Here is a 13210-nt window from a genome sequence, read left to right as displayed (position 1 = left end):
TTGCGGTACTTCCGAATTGGATGTGACGTCATTCTATTCGTAATTTAATATCTTTTATTTATCGCGCTCTTTATATGTAAGTTTATTTGTACATAGATAATAAAAATAAGCCTAGAAGGATTTGTAAAATATATTTTCTTGAATAATTCAAATAAAACATCAGTTTTATAAATTATCTCCATTTATTGTAGACGGAAAATGAAATGGCCAAAACTTTTCTCCAAAAGTTTTCAACATTACAAATGATTTCTAATTTCTTATTTAATTCTTTTATAATTTTGGGCACTTTTAGACTCGTACATTTAGCACATAAAAAATGTTCAATAAAGAGAGCTTAAAACACAAAACGTATGACGTCACACTATGGCGGACAGTGTTTTCGGCGCCATTTATAAGGCATATTTTTCAATTAACATTTTTATGGGTTTCTACTGTGTAAAATATTAAAATATTAGTTTTTTTGTAATAATGAATGATTATGAAGCGATTAGCATGAAGAAAAAAATGAGGTCAAGTAGCCTATTCCATAATATTATGATCACATAAATGGCAAAGTGGAAAATAAGCCTTGCAAGACATAAAACTGAGTATTTCAGTGGTGCAGACAATTTCACATTTCAATGGCACTCCAAATATAATACTTTTTTTTAATATATACTCATTAATTATATTTTACAACCTAATACACATGTGTTTTCCAAAGAAGACGTTTACTTACTTTAAAGTAAGACAGAATGTGACAGAAATAAAGATTAAAGTGAGACAGAATAACAAAGCTTGCTGAGGACTGAATATTTTCAATTATGAGAATTAATTTCTAAGCTAGTAATTAAAGTGTCTCAACTTTAATGGACCAGTGCAGTTATACTTTTAAAATGGTAGAAACTAAGTGAAAACGTAATAATTTTGCAATGAATAATTAGGTAAAAAAAACTTTTTTTTTTCTATTAAATCTGTAGACACTGGCCTATACTTATATAATATATATAAATCACTAACATTTTTAAAATGCATTGTAGAGATCTGTTAAATACTTCACGAGTCCTGTCTCTTATGTAATAAGTAATAAATACATGAGCACCTTGTTTGTGGTAAGAGAATGAATCTCAATAATCTTTGGATTAATGTTGTATATCCTATACATTATACAACATAATAAAGCATCTCTATTCTGTCTTAATTTCATACATACTTAAAAAAATATCAAAATATTGCAAAATGCATACAAGGAATGTAAAAAGTAACTATAAAATTGAATATTGCTAGAAAGATTGTTGTTATGAAAGAATTGATAATAGTATTACAAAACATTATTACCAGCAAACATTTTTTCAAATTATTTTTTGCTGCTCAAATGCTGTTGCATTTTCAATTTCTTTGTTTTAAGTTCAATCAAAATTAATCAAGGGACACGACAAAATGAACACACAAAATACTTTGGGCTCCAATGTAAAGTACTGACATAGGTCCTGAAACCTATTATTACTATAAATTCACAAATTTTAAACATCTCAAAATAATTAAAGTAAGGATATAGAAATTTTTATACTTAACTTGTATTATATCCATGTCACAATAAGCTCAATCTTTCTAAAATTGTACACAAAAGACTGAGAGTTTATTTTTTAAAGCTTCACAAATACGAGGCCTAAACTAACTAACATCTTTCACATACACACATTCATCTAATCACAATAATACAAGTCTTTATATGCCTGAATACATTTACCATTTTTTACTTCTGTAGTTTCTCATTTAGCCAGTCTGCTGTCAGCTCATCAATTTCTCGGACTTCTAAAAGTCTAGGAGCACCAACAGCTGCTGCCAAAGCTCGTTGGGTACCGGCGTACATGACTTGCAACTCCATGTGGGCATCCCTTGGTGTATAAAATATGAAGCACATAGGGAATGATATCCTACCATCACTGTGCTCCATTTTGTAACTGTAAAAAAAAGTAAAATAAAGATGTAACCTTGGGGGACACGGGCGTAGCGAGGATTCTAGATAGGGGGGCATTAGGGGGGGGTGGCAGATTAAGAAAATCCTAGGTGTGTTTGTACCAGCTTTTTGCTAAACTTTACTTAACAAACTTTTTGATCTCATTTGGCTATGTTTAAGTGTAATAAATACATATTTTTGTTGATTTTGACTGAATAATAAGATTAGTAGGAGCACAATGTTTATTTGTTCAAAATTTTTTTCAATATTTACAACAAACAATGTTGTTTCATATCGAAGACGTCTATATTTAGTAAAAACTGATCCGTTTTATATTATTCTTTTATAAAATCCAATAGAAAACATACTTTATGTAAATAAAATATTTAGTAAAAACCATCTTGGGCATTTTCATTACATCATGCACTTTGGCATGGTAAACAACAGGAATGGAGTTATAAAATTATTTAATTGAAGTTAAATTCTAAAAGACCATATAACATACTTCTCAAAAAACATGATATCTATGTAACTTCCTACAACAACATACTTTTTTTGGATGTCGAAGTTTGAATGCGATTTTCTCAATATCACCTTTTACGACTTTCGAGATTAAATATATTTTTTAAAAATATATTACATCCTACTCATGTTATTTACATGGTTCGATAGCCTATTAAATGTAGATTATGGGGATACTAATAACTCAATACCGACAGTAAGGTCCCTTTACACTGATAACTTCACATAATATTATAATAATTTTAGTAGAGATTAGAGTGTACCTGTAAACAATGAATCTGGGCTGGTGAGAGGGCAGTATGTCCTGCAGTTCTTCCAGCTCAATGTTGTCCAGCTCCTCGTCCACTTCTAAAGTTTGTTTCTCCCTATTCACCTGGAATAGACAAAAAATTCTTAATAAAATAAAGTTATTTAAACATCATTAAACATAAAACTTCGTATAAGGGTAAGGTTTTTGTTTGTAATACAAATTTCTAAACTATTGTTCATTATTTAAATAGTCAAAGAATTAAGCAAAACAGCACGGAATATATAACATAATATACTTATATTCCGTGGAAAACAGTCACAAATGATTCACCGATTATCAAATTACATCCGGAACGAACGCAAATTGTGATTGCGCGTGGTAAACATAATACATCAGCCACACTTAATTCCAAGTGTATTTAATAACATTTCCATTAATAATTATTAAAGAAGTTTCATAAAGTTGATGTTACCTTCAATATTAAAGCTGAATTCGAAGTATGTTTTTGGAAGCGAAACTTTTTGAGAACTTCCTTCACGTCGTCGCCGATGTCGCAAACATTTACGTTTTGGCCAGCCATTTTCAATATCAGGGTTTAGGGGTAATATAATATTCTCAACTTAACTATTTTAAGATCGTAAATTTTACAATAAAGGAAAAAATCTTAAACAAACAGGCGGCAGCGTAGCAAACACAGATTACTAGTTTATGTAGCAAATATTTCTTATGATTTCTGACGTCTGACTTCAGATTTTGAAGTTCAGAAAAATGTCAGAAAAAAAAAGATTTTGACAAATGACATTGACAACAATTTGACACTGACGTTAAGTACTGTTTTTAATGGCAAAGAACTTTAGCTTTCACCCAAAGATCTCTTTTTTAAACCTGTTTCTTATGTCGTTAACTCGTTGCTTTCGCCGAAGGCATTTCCCGAAGTCTAGAAAATAATTCTTTTTTAAATAATTAGATTTTTTTTAATAATTAGGAAATAATTAGATCAATAAAAGAGTGGAAAGTGTGAGAAAAAGTTGATAGACTTGAAGAAAACACCGTGGACTGTATAATATCTTATATTCACCTCAAAACTCTACATACTTTCATACCATATTTCTAATACAATAATGTCAGGGCTTGTCATAATACATAGACCATAAATACGTTATACACTCCCCCGCCATGAATATATTAGCAGCGTTTTACCTACCAATAAAACGCTTATTAAAACACTTTCCAAACTCGAAGCCTATTTATATATATATATTATGAGATAGCGTGTTTGTTTTTGTAATCCGAGGCGGTTTCTCTATTTCTATCTCTTTTCCCTTAAACGTCATACGACTTTTTACACCTGTCAGTTGCTCTTGACATCTAGATGTCAAACTTAAAAAGTATAAATGTCGGATGTCGAGAGCAGCGCGCTCATTGGTTTTACATAATATATATATATTATATTATATACCAGGCAGATAAACAAACTATAGGCTTCGAGTTTGGAAAGTGTTTTAATAAGCGTTTTATTGGTAGGTAAAACGCTGCTATTAAAAAACTGTTCCAAACTCGAAGCCTATTTATATATATATATTATGAGATGTGTTTGATATCGCCTGGTGTGAAAAGTTTTAAACATTAATTTAAATAAAATTGGAAAAGACAGTACAAGTAAAATTAGTTTATTTACAGTTCAATGATACAAAAATAAAGGATATAATAATTAAATCATGTCAGTCCATTATATATAATTTGAGAAAATTAACTAAACAATAATTTGTAAAGACAAAAGTAAAATTCAATTATTAAAATAAAACTCAAAAACAAAATCTAAATAGGTGTAAATAATTTTGTTATTGACTTAACCTCTTGATTAGGTTTTATTATTCTTTTATAATATTTTAAAAATACATTTTGCGAACGCCAGTTTTGCACCCAATTTTTAGATGCAACAGCTGGGCGAAAACTACCTGGTGTGGCTTTTATACCTGCTTCGGATAGTAGTGATTTTAGCCAGTTTGAAATAGTTGTTTTTGACGCCACTTTGGGTGGACCACAAACTGTCAGAAATAAGTTATTTAATTTACATTTATCTCGCCTTGCTCTAGATAGTCTAATTAGATATTTTATCCAAAAGGTGGGATCTAGAGCCCGAGATTCATTATTCTGAACCAGCTTCCATCCAGATTGCCTATAATCGGCATTATCGGTCTTTGAACCGTATTTAGGCCAGAAAATGACACTATCGTTTGATATTAAACAGTTATCAGGATCGATTGACAATAAAGTGAGATCATGTATACGTCTTCCAGAACACAGTAATAAAATACACGCTGTACGCCTAGAACACTCATATAAATTTAAATCTGTACTAAAAGTATTACAAAGCCAGGTAGATAGAAAATCAATGTCCCATATAGGAGGTTTCTCATTTTTCGGGCATTTATTAGAAATTGACTTTAAAATGTGCTGTACAAGTGGATGGGAACTAAGTTGTCTACATTCGTTAGGGTCACATAAAGTTGAGACCACAGATTTATGAAGCATAATAGTATTTCTAGAAAGCTTATGTACTTGAAAAAGGTCTGATAAATACCTAGCAAGATCTGACCCTGTAGGAGTGCCTATAGGTATATTATTCTGATGGGCCCAAATACACCACCTTCGCCATGCACACTCATAAGACCTCCTAGTAGACTCACGCCAACTAGACTTTAAAAGGTTTATTTGATCGGGTGTCCAGTCTTTTAGTGCCTGGGTCCACCCCCACATTTCCAAACTTCCATTACCCTGTTCTGTACTCGTGGAGACAGTTGATTGATCGTTATATCGACAAGGACTTTGTCTAGATTTAGGATCGTGAACGGAGCTTCTAGAGCTCGGCTGGCTAGAAGGTGGCTGGCCTTCACCCATCTTGGTGCTATAATTAGATAGCTTATCTGTGCGTTGTTCAAATGCGAAAGTACCCGAGGCATGAGAAAAGGGGGTGAGAATAGCCAGTCCAGGGGATAGTTCCAAAGACGACTTGGGTCGTGAATTTCCGCCTGATAGCCCATTAAATCTAGGTTTGGATACAAGGGGACTACATGGGCTGACTGAGGGGCAAATAGGTCTATCACCGGCAGTACCGTTTTTCTGAAAATTATCTCGGTGATCGGAGGCAGAGGATGCCATATTTATGGGGTCAATTTTTGTCTCGACAACCGATCTGCTTCCATATTGTACCGGCTGGACAGATGGTGAAATGATAGATTGACATTGTGTCGATCCAGGATAGCAAATATTTGACGTGACAGACTTAACAGAGATTGGAATTGAAAGTCTTCGTTTTTTAGAAACGCAAAAGTTGTTATGTTGTCCGACTGCACTGACATAGAGGTTTTTACTCGATGTGAAATTAAATTTTGAAAAATTTTGAGATTCGCCATCATCTCTTTGTGGTTTGAATGCAAGGATTGCTCGTGAGTCCACCAAGTTACTGTCATGCGCAGGTTGTCTATTTGAGTTCCCCAATCCGAACCCAATGTACTGGTGGCTAAGTAATGAGACACCGGATTGAGATGAATCGGAGATTAAATATGTAGGTTTCGAACCCACTATTGAATTTCCAGAAACGCCGGCATCGGCACAGGGAATAATTTCTTTGGAGGCATGTCCCGTATCTTTTGACAAAAGTCTAAAAGATTTCAATAGTCTAGGCGACCTCTCGTGAGTCTCGTGACACAAGGACTCACGAAATTGAGATGACTTGAAAATTGTATTGTTTTTAAATTGGCCATCTTTAATTGACATATTTCTAAACATATCTATTTTATGCGCAGAGTTTTGTCTGTTGGTAACCATTCTAGATTGCGGATCGGGTCCCACATTCTGCCCAAAACCAGTAAGGTTTGCTGAGGATCTAGGGCAGATTTTAACCAGGTTACTGTCTAACCTAGGAAAATTAACAAAGTCGAAGTTAGATTTATATGTTTGCGCAACATCTTTACGTATAACTGGCGAACAAGTAAAAAATTTTCCAAGTACACGATTAGGTGTATTCCCTGCTCTCGTAATATCTGAGCTAGCCAATTTGTTAAAGACGCGAATACCTTGGAATCTGTCGCCAGACTTTATGGCAGGTATATTATTATTTGAAACAGGTTGCCTTGGTAAATTATGGTCCCCATGTTTTTGAAAGAAATAGTTTGGAGCGGATGGTCTAAAAAATTTTATATGTTGGTAAAATGAAGGAGAGGTTTTATTTTGAACCGAATTCTGTAGCCCATGATTAATAAACTGTATGGATCCGCTCCTAACTTTACCCATCTGTTTGGGAATAGTTGTAGTTGACGGGCTATGAATTAGTCAGTATTTCTTTTTAAAGTTTCCGTCTCGACGAGAGGCGGTATGATATGTTTTATTAGCTTGTAGCCCGCTCCCTGAGGGACGAGGACCTCTGGGACGAAAATTCCTTCCTTGCGAAGGAAGACGTGGAAAATTATTAAAAATCGGTTGGTTTGGCACACCTTGCGCAGGTTGCATAATAGAATTAAAGGGTGCAATATTTTGTGACGGTATATAATTATGATTGTATCCAAAATTTATTCCACTGTGCGGCAGTGGGAGTAGGTTCTGACCTTGCGCAGGTACAGTGTTGTAAAAATTTTCGGAAAAAGATTTTCTAGCTTGGATTTTATCAGATTTTTGAGGCCAAAAAACTTTACTACTACCTCCATTTTTATCAATAACAGCCGAAAAATCGGTTTTATTAAATAAACTTTCACAAGTTGGGGGTATTTTTCGGAGGGTAGATTTAACAAATTTATTTTTAACCGATTTCAATAAAGCGTCTCTGCGCTGCTGTATAATATCGGCTCGATGGCCACATGCCATTTGCAAAAGATCGTTTGAGATTTTACTAAACTCCCCTTGCGTAAAAAGTTCGCAAATTTTAGATTCTACTGACTTCGCGTCAGTAACTTGCACTGAACTTAACCACGAAACAAAATCTTTAATTACTTGTTCCAATGCCTCATTTTGTCTGAGGATGGCTAATGAAATGGCTGCGAAACCACGTTCTGTATACGATAAATTTAAAGACGACTCATACGGTTTTAACTCGTCATTACAATCCAATTCTACAAAACCAGGATTTGCACAATACAATTTTTGTACGTCTGAATATCGTACTTCCGACCAATTATCGGTTTCAAAATGTTGCAATGATTTTAGCTTTTCAATATGACTTAGCGAAGCTCTTTGTATATTTGGTTCCTTAACTATAGTAGAAACCGGCATAGAAAACGAAGGCTCAGATACAGGTGTTAACTGAGGCTGATTTAATTCGGCAGAGCCAGGTATTTCATGCACATTTTCATCTTCCAAATTAAAGTTTTCAAATAACTCACCGCTGATGTTAGCGTCCAGTATGTCTGCATCTGGACTATTGTCCTGCACGGCATTTTCACTGGGTAAAAAGTTACTTAAATAATTCTGAATGTTATTAACCTGTAAAATTAAATTGTCTATAACTTCACTGTTATGACGTGGACGTTTTGCCGAAACCGAAAATAATTCTTCTGAATTATTGCGTTTATCCATAATTATTATTTATAATATAAAAATCTTAACAAAATATCTAAAAAGCGAACGGTAACACCGTTTAAAATTTTTAAAATACTAGAGAACCGCACGGATCAAAAAACAAACCGCCAATGAGCGCGCTGCTCTCGACATCCGACATTTATACTTTTTAAGTTTGACATCTAGATGTCAAGAGCAACTGACAGGTGTAAAAAGTCGTATGACGTTTAAGGGAAAAGAGATAGAAATAGAGAAACCGCCTCGGATTACAAAAACAAACACGCTATCTCATAATATATATATATAAATAGGCTTCGAGTTTGGAACAGTTTTTTAATAGTTAATATATTCATAACTGTACATTAAATCGTCACAAATATAATCTCTTTATACCAAAACAAACATAATTATACCTGCCTATTAGAAAGTCTTACATCATAAAATTACTACAATTCACAATAATAACTACTCTAGCCCTACCGTACATAACTTTAAAGCAAAATAGCATCCTCATTTAAAACTACGACACATAAAACAAACTCAATAAATACCTTGTTACGTTAAGTTACCTTTATTAGCTAACACCACAATCAATAGGTAGTATAGAAAAAAAACCTCAATAACATATTTTTCCAAAACTAAGTAGACTTTCAATTAAAAAACACTTACACTCGCATATTCTACGTTCCGAAAACTACTCTGTTCACAACATTAAAAAACCCTATCTCTTATTTCCCGCAACCTTAATTGTTTGCGAACGGATCACCTCTAATATTATAACGAATACTATTATAATCGTCCACTAAATTTGCTGACCTGCTTCTGACCGATGTTTCCTTGTCATAACATACAGTTTTATTAAAGGCTACATGACACTGCTTTCTCGTACAATTCAACCCTCGTGAACTACCATGTTGCTTTTCTGCGTGCAATAACGTGTGATGCCGCCTATGGCAACATTGACAACCATTGGATTGCTTACACCTAGATGCCCTATGGTATGACCCTAAACAATTAAAACATAATCTATTGCTATTAACAAAATCTAACCTACTACTCATTTCCATTTGTCGAAACTTTTGACACTCTTCTATCTTGTGACCCTCCTTACAATATCCACACGTTGCAGCAACAACATGGAAAACTTGTGCTCTATGTACCGGCTTCAATCTTGGCCCACTCTCTATCAGCTCTAATCTTGGCCGTTTGTCGATATTTGGTTCTTGTCTTGTCTCTCTCTTTTCCAATTCTAAAATTTCTAATGTTCTAAATTTAGCTTCTAAGAATTTTGTTAGTTCCGTAAAAGAAGGTAAGCTTTCTATGTTATGACTAATGTTCTGTTCCCATTCCCTTTTAGAACCTTGGTCTAGTTTTTGAGTGACAATATGATTAATTAATATGTCCCAAGTCGAAACATCGAAACCTAAATTCGACAAGGCACTTAAACACTCATTAGTTGTATCTAGAAGTGTTTTTAATTCACTGCTTCTCTCCACAGTTATAATTTCCTGATCAAATAAGCGTATTAATATGTTGTTAGCTATATATCGCCTATTACTGTATCTTCTATTAATCAATTCCCAACACTTCTCATAATTCTCTGCAGTAATTGGTACATGTCTAAGCAGCTGTTCTGGATCTCCTTTAATGTGGGCCTTCAGATAATACAGTTTTTCTACGTTAGCTAAATTTGAATTTCTATGTATAACTGTCTCAAACAAGTCGTGGAATGACGGCCATTCATCGTAATGTCCACAGAAAATTGGTATGGTTATTTCTGGCAACGTTACTGATTTTTGCCCATTCAAGCTATGATCCATCCGGTATTCCCTCAACTTTCCCTTGTATTCCAAGAAAACTTCCTTTCCTTCTTCAAAAATATTATCTACTAAATAGCTACATTCTTCTTGCAATTCCTCCATTGTCAGCAGCTTAAAATGGTTAGATTCGAATCTTTTCCAAGTATTCTCTAAGCTCTCTAGTCTCACCTCTATATAAGATTGAGATATTTTGCCATTATGAGTTATGTTTTGAAACTTTGTATACTCGTTCAACATTTGGACTCGTAAATGTTTCTGCACTCTTATTAAACCTTCCATTCTTGCAAATAATAACAGTAAAGAAAAATCAAAGATAAAATATATTTCCAAATTATGGGCTCTTGTTTGTATGTCGCCAAGGAAACCGCTATAAATTTTCTCGTATTTCAATACTCATCTCTTAAATAAATCTATTTACTTAACTGCTTATCCACATAATACGCTGGCTCTTTTGTTATATCCGGCTGCTCGAAGACCATGAAGAAAACACCGTGGACTGTATAATATCTTATATTCACCTCAAAACTCTACATACTTTCATACCATATTTCTAATACAATAATGTCAGGGCTTGTCATAATACATAGACCATAAATACGTTATACAAGACTGCATTATAATAATAATTAATAATAGGTACACCGTACATCAATTAATACATCGCGGTGCCGACCGTTCACATTATATCTTTGTATATGTGAAATTTAAAATATTGTTAGGTTATTAACCACAACATATTCGATAATATGCACAAGTGTAGGAAAGTGATGCAATATCCAAAAACGTGATATTTTCAATTTTGTGTTCCCTCCAAAGCTCCGTCGAAAGTTTCAGTAAAGCCGTAAAGCGTCTACCACTGAATCGACGTATACGTTTGTGACGTGGGAGAGCCATGCTTCGGTACGAATTGGTCGTCTCGACCGGAGAAATACCACGTCCTCACAGAAAACAGGCGTGAGTGAGTTTACCAGAGGCCCAATCCCCTACCCTTTTCTCTTCCCTACCCTCCCCTATTTCCTTCCTCACCCTCCCCTGTAATTCCCTTCCCTACCCTCCCCTGTTACCCCTTAAAAGGCCGGCAACGCACCTGCAGCTCTTCTGATGCTGCGAGTGTCCATGGGCGACGGAAGTTGCTTTCCATCAGGTGACCCGTTTGCTCCTTTGCCTCCTTATTTCATAAAAAAAAAATACGTGGCAAAGTACACAACCGGTGTCAGTGCCAAAAGCCAACAAAAAAAAAACTGACAGATGACAGTCACAGTTTGACACTTGACAGTAATCATTACTCATTCGATTCCAAATGTCATTTTACAAACAAAAACCTTTGGGCTGTGCAAAAATTAGTAAATCAAGTTTTTTATCATTTTAATATTAAAACACAAGGTTTTATAATTAAATAATAGTGAAGAATTCTACAAAATTATTGTGCTTAAAAGTGACACTCATATTTATTTTGTCAATTAAAGCTATTATTCTAAACTTGTTTCTTCTATTTAAGTTTATCGCCTATTCAGCGTTAAATGGGTGTTGAAGGTGTACAAGTGGCCTAAATATCGGTCAACAACGTCTTTTGGTGTTGTAAGTACTTCTTTTTATATGTATAAAGGTTAATAATGGACAGATCAAATCTATAATGTATCTGCACTATACACTTTCACTCAGACAATGTATTTATCAACAGATTTCGGTAAGATATACATCAATTGTTTATCTTACACGAGTGAGAGTTAGGTATATGATCTAAAAATATTTCGCTTACATTTTAGAGTATCTTTGTATCTTTTTGATCAAACAAAAGAAGTTTGTTACTATGTAGATGTATTCCGTGTGTTGTGTCAACACACTGTATATATATTATCAAATACTACACTTCCTCTATATGGGTCAGCTTATATCATAATCACACAACATTATATGTCGTTGTTGTGCCTGCCTAATCCTGTATTGTGTTTTAGTCAAATTAGACAATAAACTATTTTATTGAGTGATTGATGGATTTATCAATAAATTAAACATCTTAGTTCATACATAATAAGATTTGCCACCATACCACATTTTTAATCTATTGATAAGTCCAACCATCATGAAATAAAATAGTTTATTGTTTACCCCTGAATATTTGACTAAAAACACATACAGGATTTGGTAGGCGCGTTTGGTAGGTAACAACAATGTGTAACTACACCTAATATAATGGTGGTGGGTGGACAGTGGTTGGTTCTGTTGTTGTTGATAAAATATATTTTACATGACTAGCACATGTATGTTAAGTGTGTTGAAGTAGTAACTTATAAAAGGATCATCAGTGTTACATAAAGGGGATAAAAATATTATGCTATGTTACTAAGCAGTCATTATCTACTGATAAACATAATCTAAATAAAAAGTTAATCCGGCTTACAGATTTCTTCAAAGACAGTGTGTAAGCTGTGTTAGTTAATTATTGTGATGCAATAGCATTACAATTTACAGCACTTTAAAGACTAAATCTAAGCCTTTCACTATTACTGTGAGACAAGACAGAAAGGTTTTTGAATTCCTGTGCATGTGACATGGTTTTGACTAGACAAGACACTAATAACATTAAAACAATATATATATATAATAACAGATTCAAAATCAAAAACTACTTGCCTCATAATGTCAAAATCTCAACATTATCTCGACAAAACTCTATAAAAATGTGTTATTTCGATGATAGATCTATGCGGGAAAAAATGTTTGTCATGCTAGGGTCAACCATCAAACATCGAGAAAACATGTAGAGTGAGATATCTTGTTGGTGTATGCTAGGCAGGCAGACCACAACCATAAGGAAAAGACCACAGCAATGGACATAATATTATGCCACTTTTTTGTCATATCAAAATATACAAATTATAGTAATGTTGGAAATTTTACCTGTTTGCACAACCAACAACATCTTAAAAAAATATACTATTGCAAGTATTCTTTTACTTTCACACAGAAAATGTAATATTATAATGAATATATAATATTTTTTCAATTTCAAAACAATCCACCTATTTTTGTGGTTATATATAATATTTTAATTTTCTTTTACAGATGTGTTCTTGGGTTTGAAGCAATAAGAAGAAAATGGCCAGGTAACAATTTTACAATTAA

The 13210-nt window shown here is 33.6% G+C and overlaps 2 protein-coding genes across 2 annotated transcripts in view; one reads left to right on the top strand and one right to left on the bottom strand.

The window, feature by feature from the left end:
- Nucleotides 1-1526: 1526 nt before the first annotated feature.
- Nucleotides 1527-3429, bottom strand: LOC121726802 (glia maturation factor beta). Its single transcript, XM_042114333.1, has 3 exons — nucleotides 3184-3429; nucleotides 2725-2834; nucleotides 1527-1943 (listed from the first exon to the last, which is right to left on the bottom strand). The coding sequence occupies exons 1-3, from the start codon at nucleotides 3289-3291 to the stop codon at nucleotides 1736-1738; spliced, it is 426 nt and encodes a 141-aa protein (XP_041970267.1). The 5' UTR covers nucleotides 3292-3429; the 3' UTR covers nucleotides 1527-1735.
- Nucleotides 3430-11401: 7972 nt separating this feature from the next.
- The window catches only part of LOC121726801 (copper-transporting ATPase 1), a 44605-nt gene continuing 42796 nt past the window's right edge, over nucleotides 11402-13210 (top strand). Inside the window, exons 1-2 of the mRNA XM_042114330.1 lie at nucleotides 11402-11662; nucleotides 13151-13191. Of these exons, the coding sequence (XP_041970264.1) occupies nucleotides 13184-13191 (8 nt within the window). The 5' untranslated portion in view covers nucleotides 11402-11662; nucleotides 13151-13183. The remainder of the gene's footprint in view (nucleotides 11663-13150; nucleotides 13192-13210) is intronic.

Source organism: Aricia agestis, chromosome 5 (genome assembly GCF_905147365.1).
Source record: "Aricia agestis chromosome 5, ilAriAges1.1, whole genome shotgun sequence".
In the NCBI taxonomy this organism is placed as follows: Eukaryota; Metazoa; Arthropoda; class Insecta; order Lepidoptera; family Lycaenidae; genus Aricia; species Aricia agestis.
This window is presented reverse-complemented; position numbering and strand designations above follow the sequence as displayed.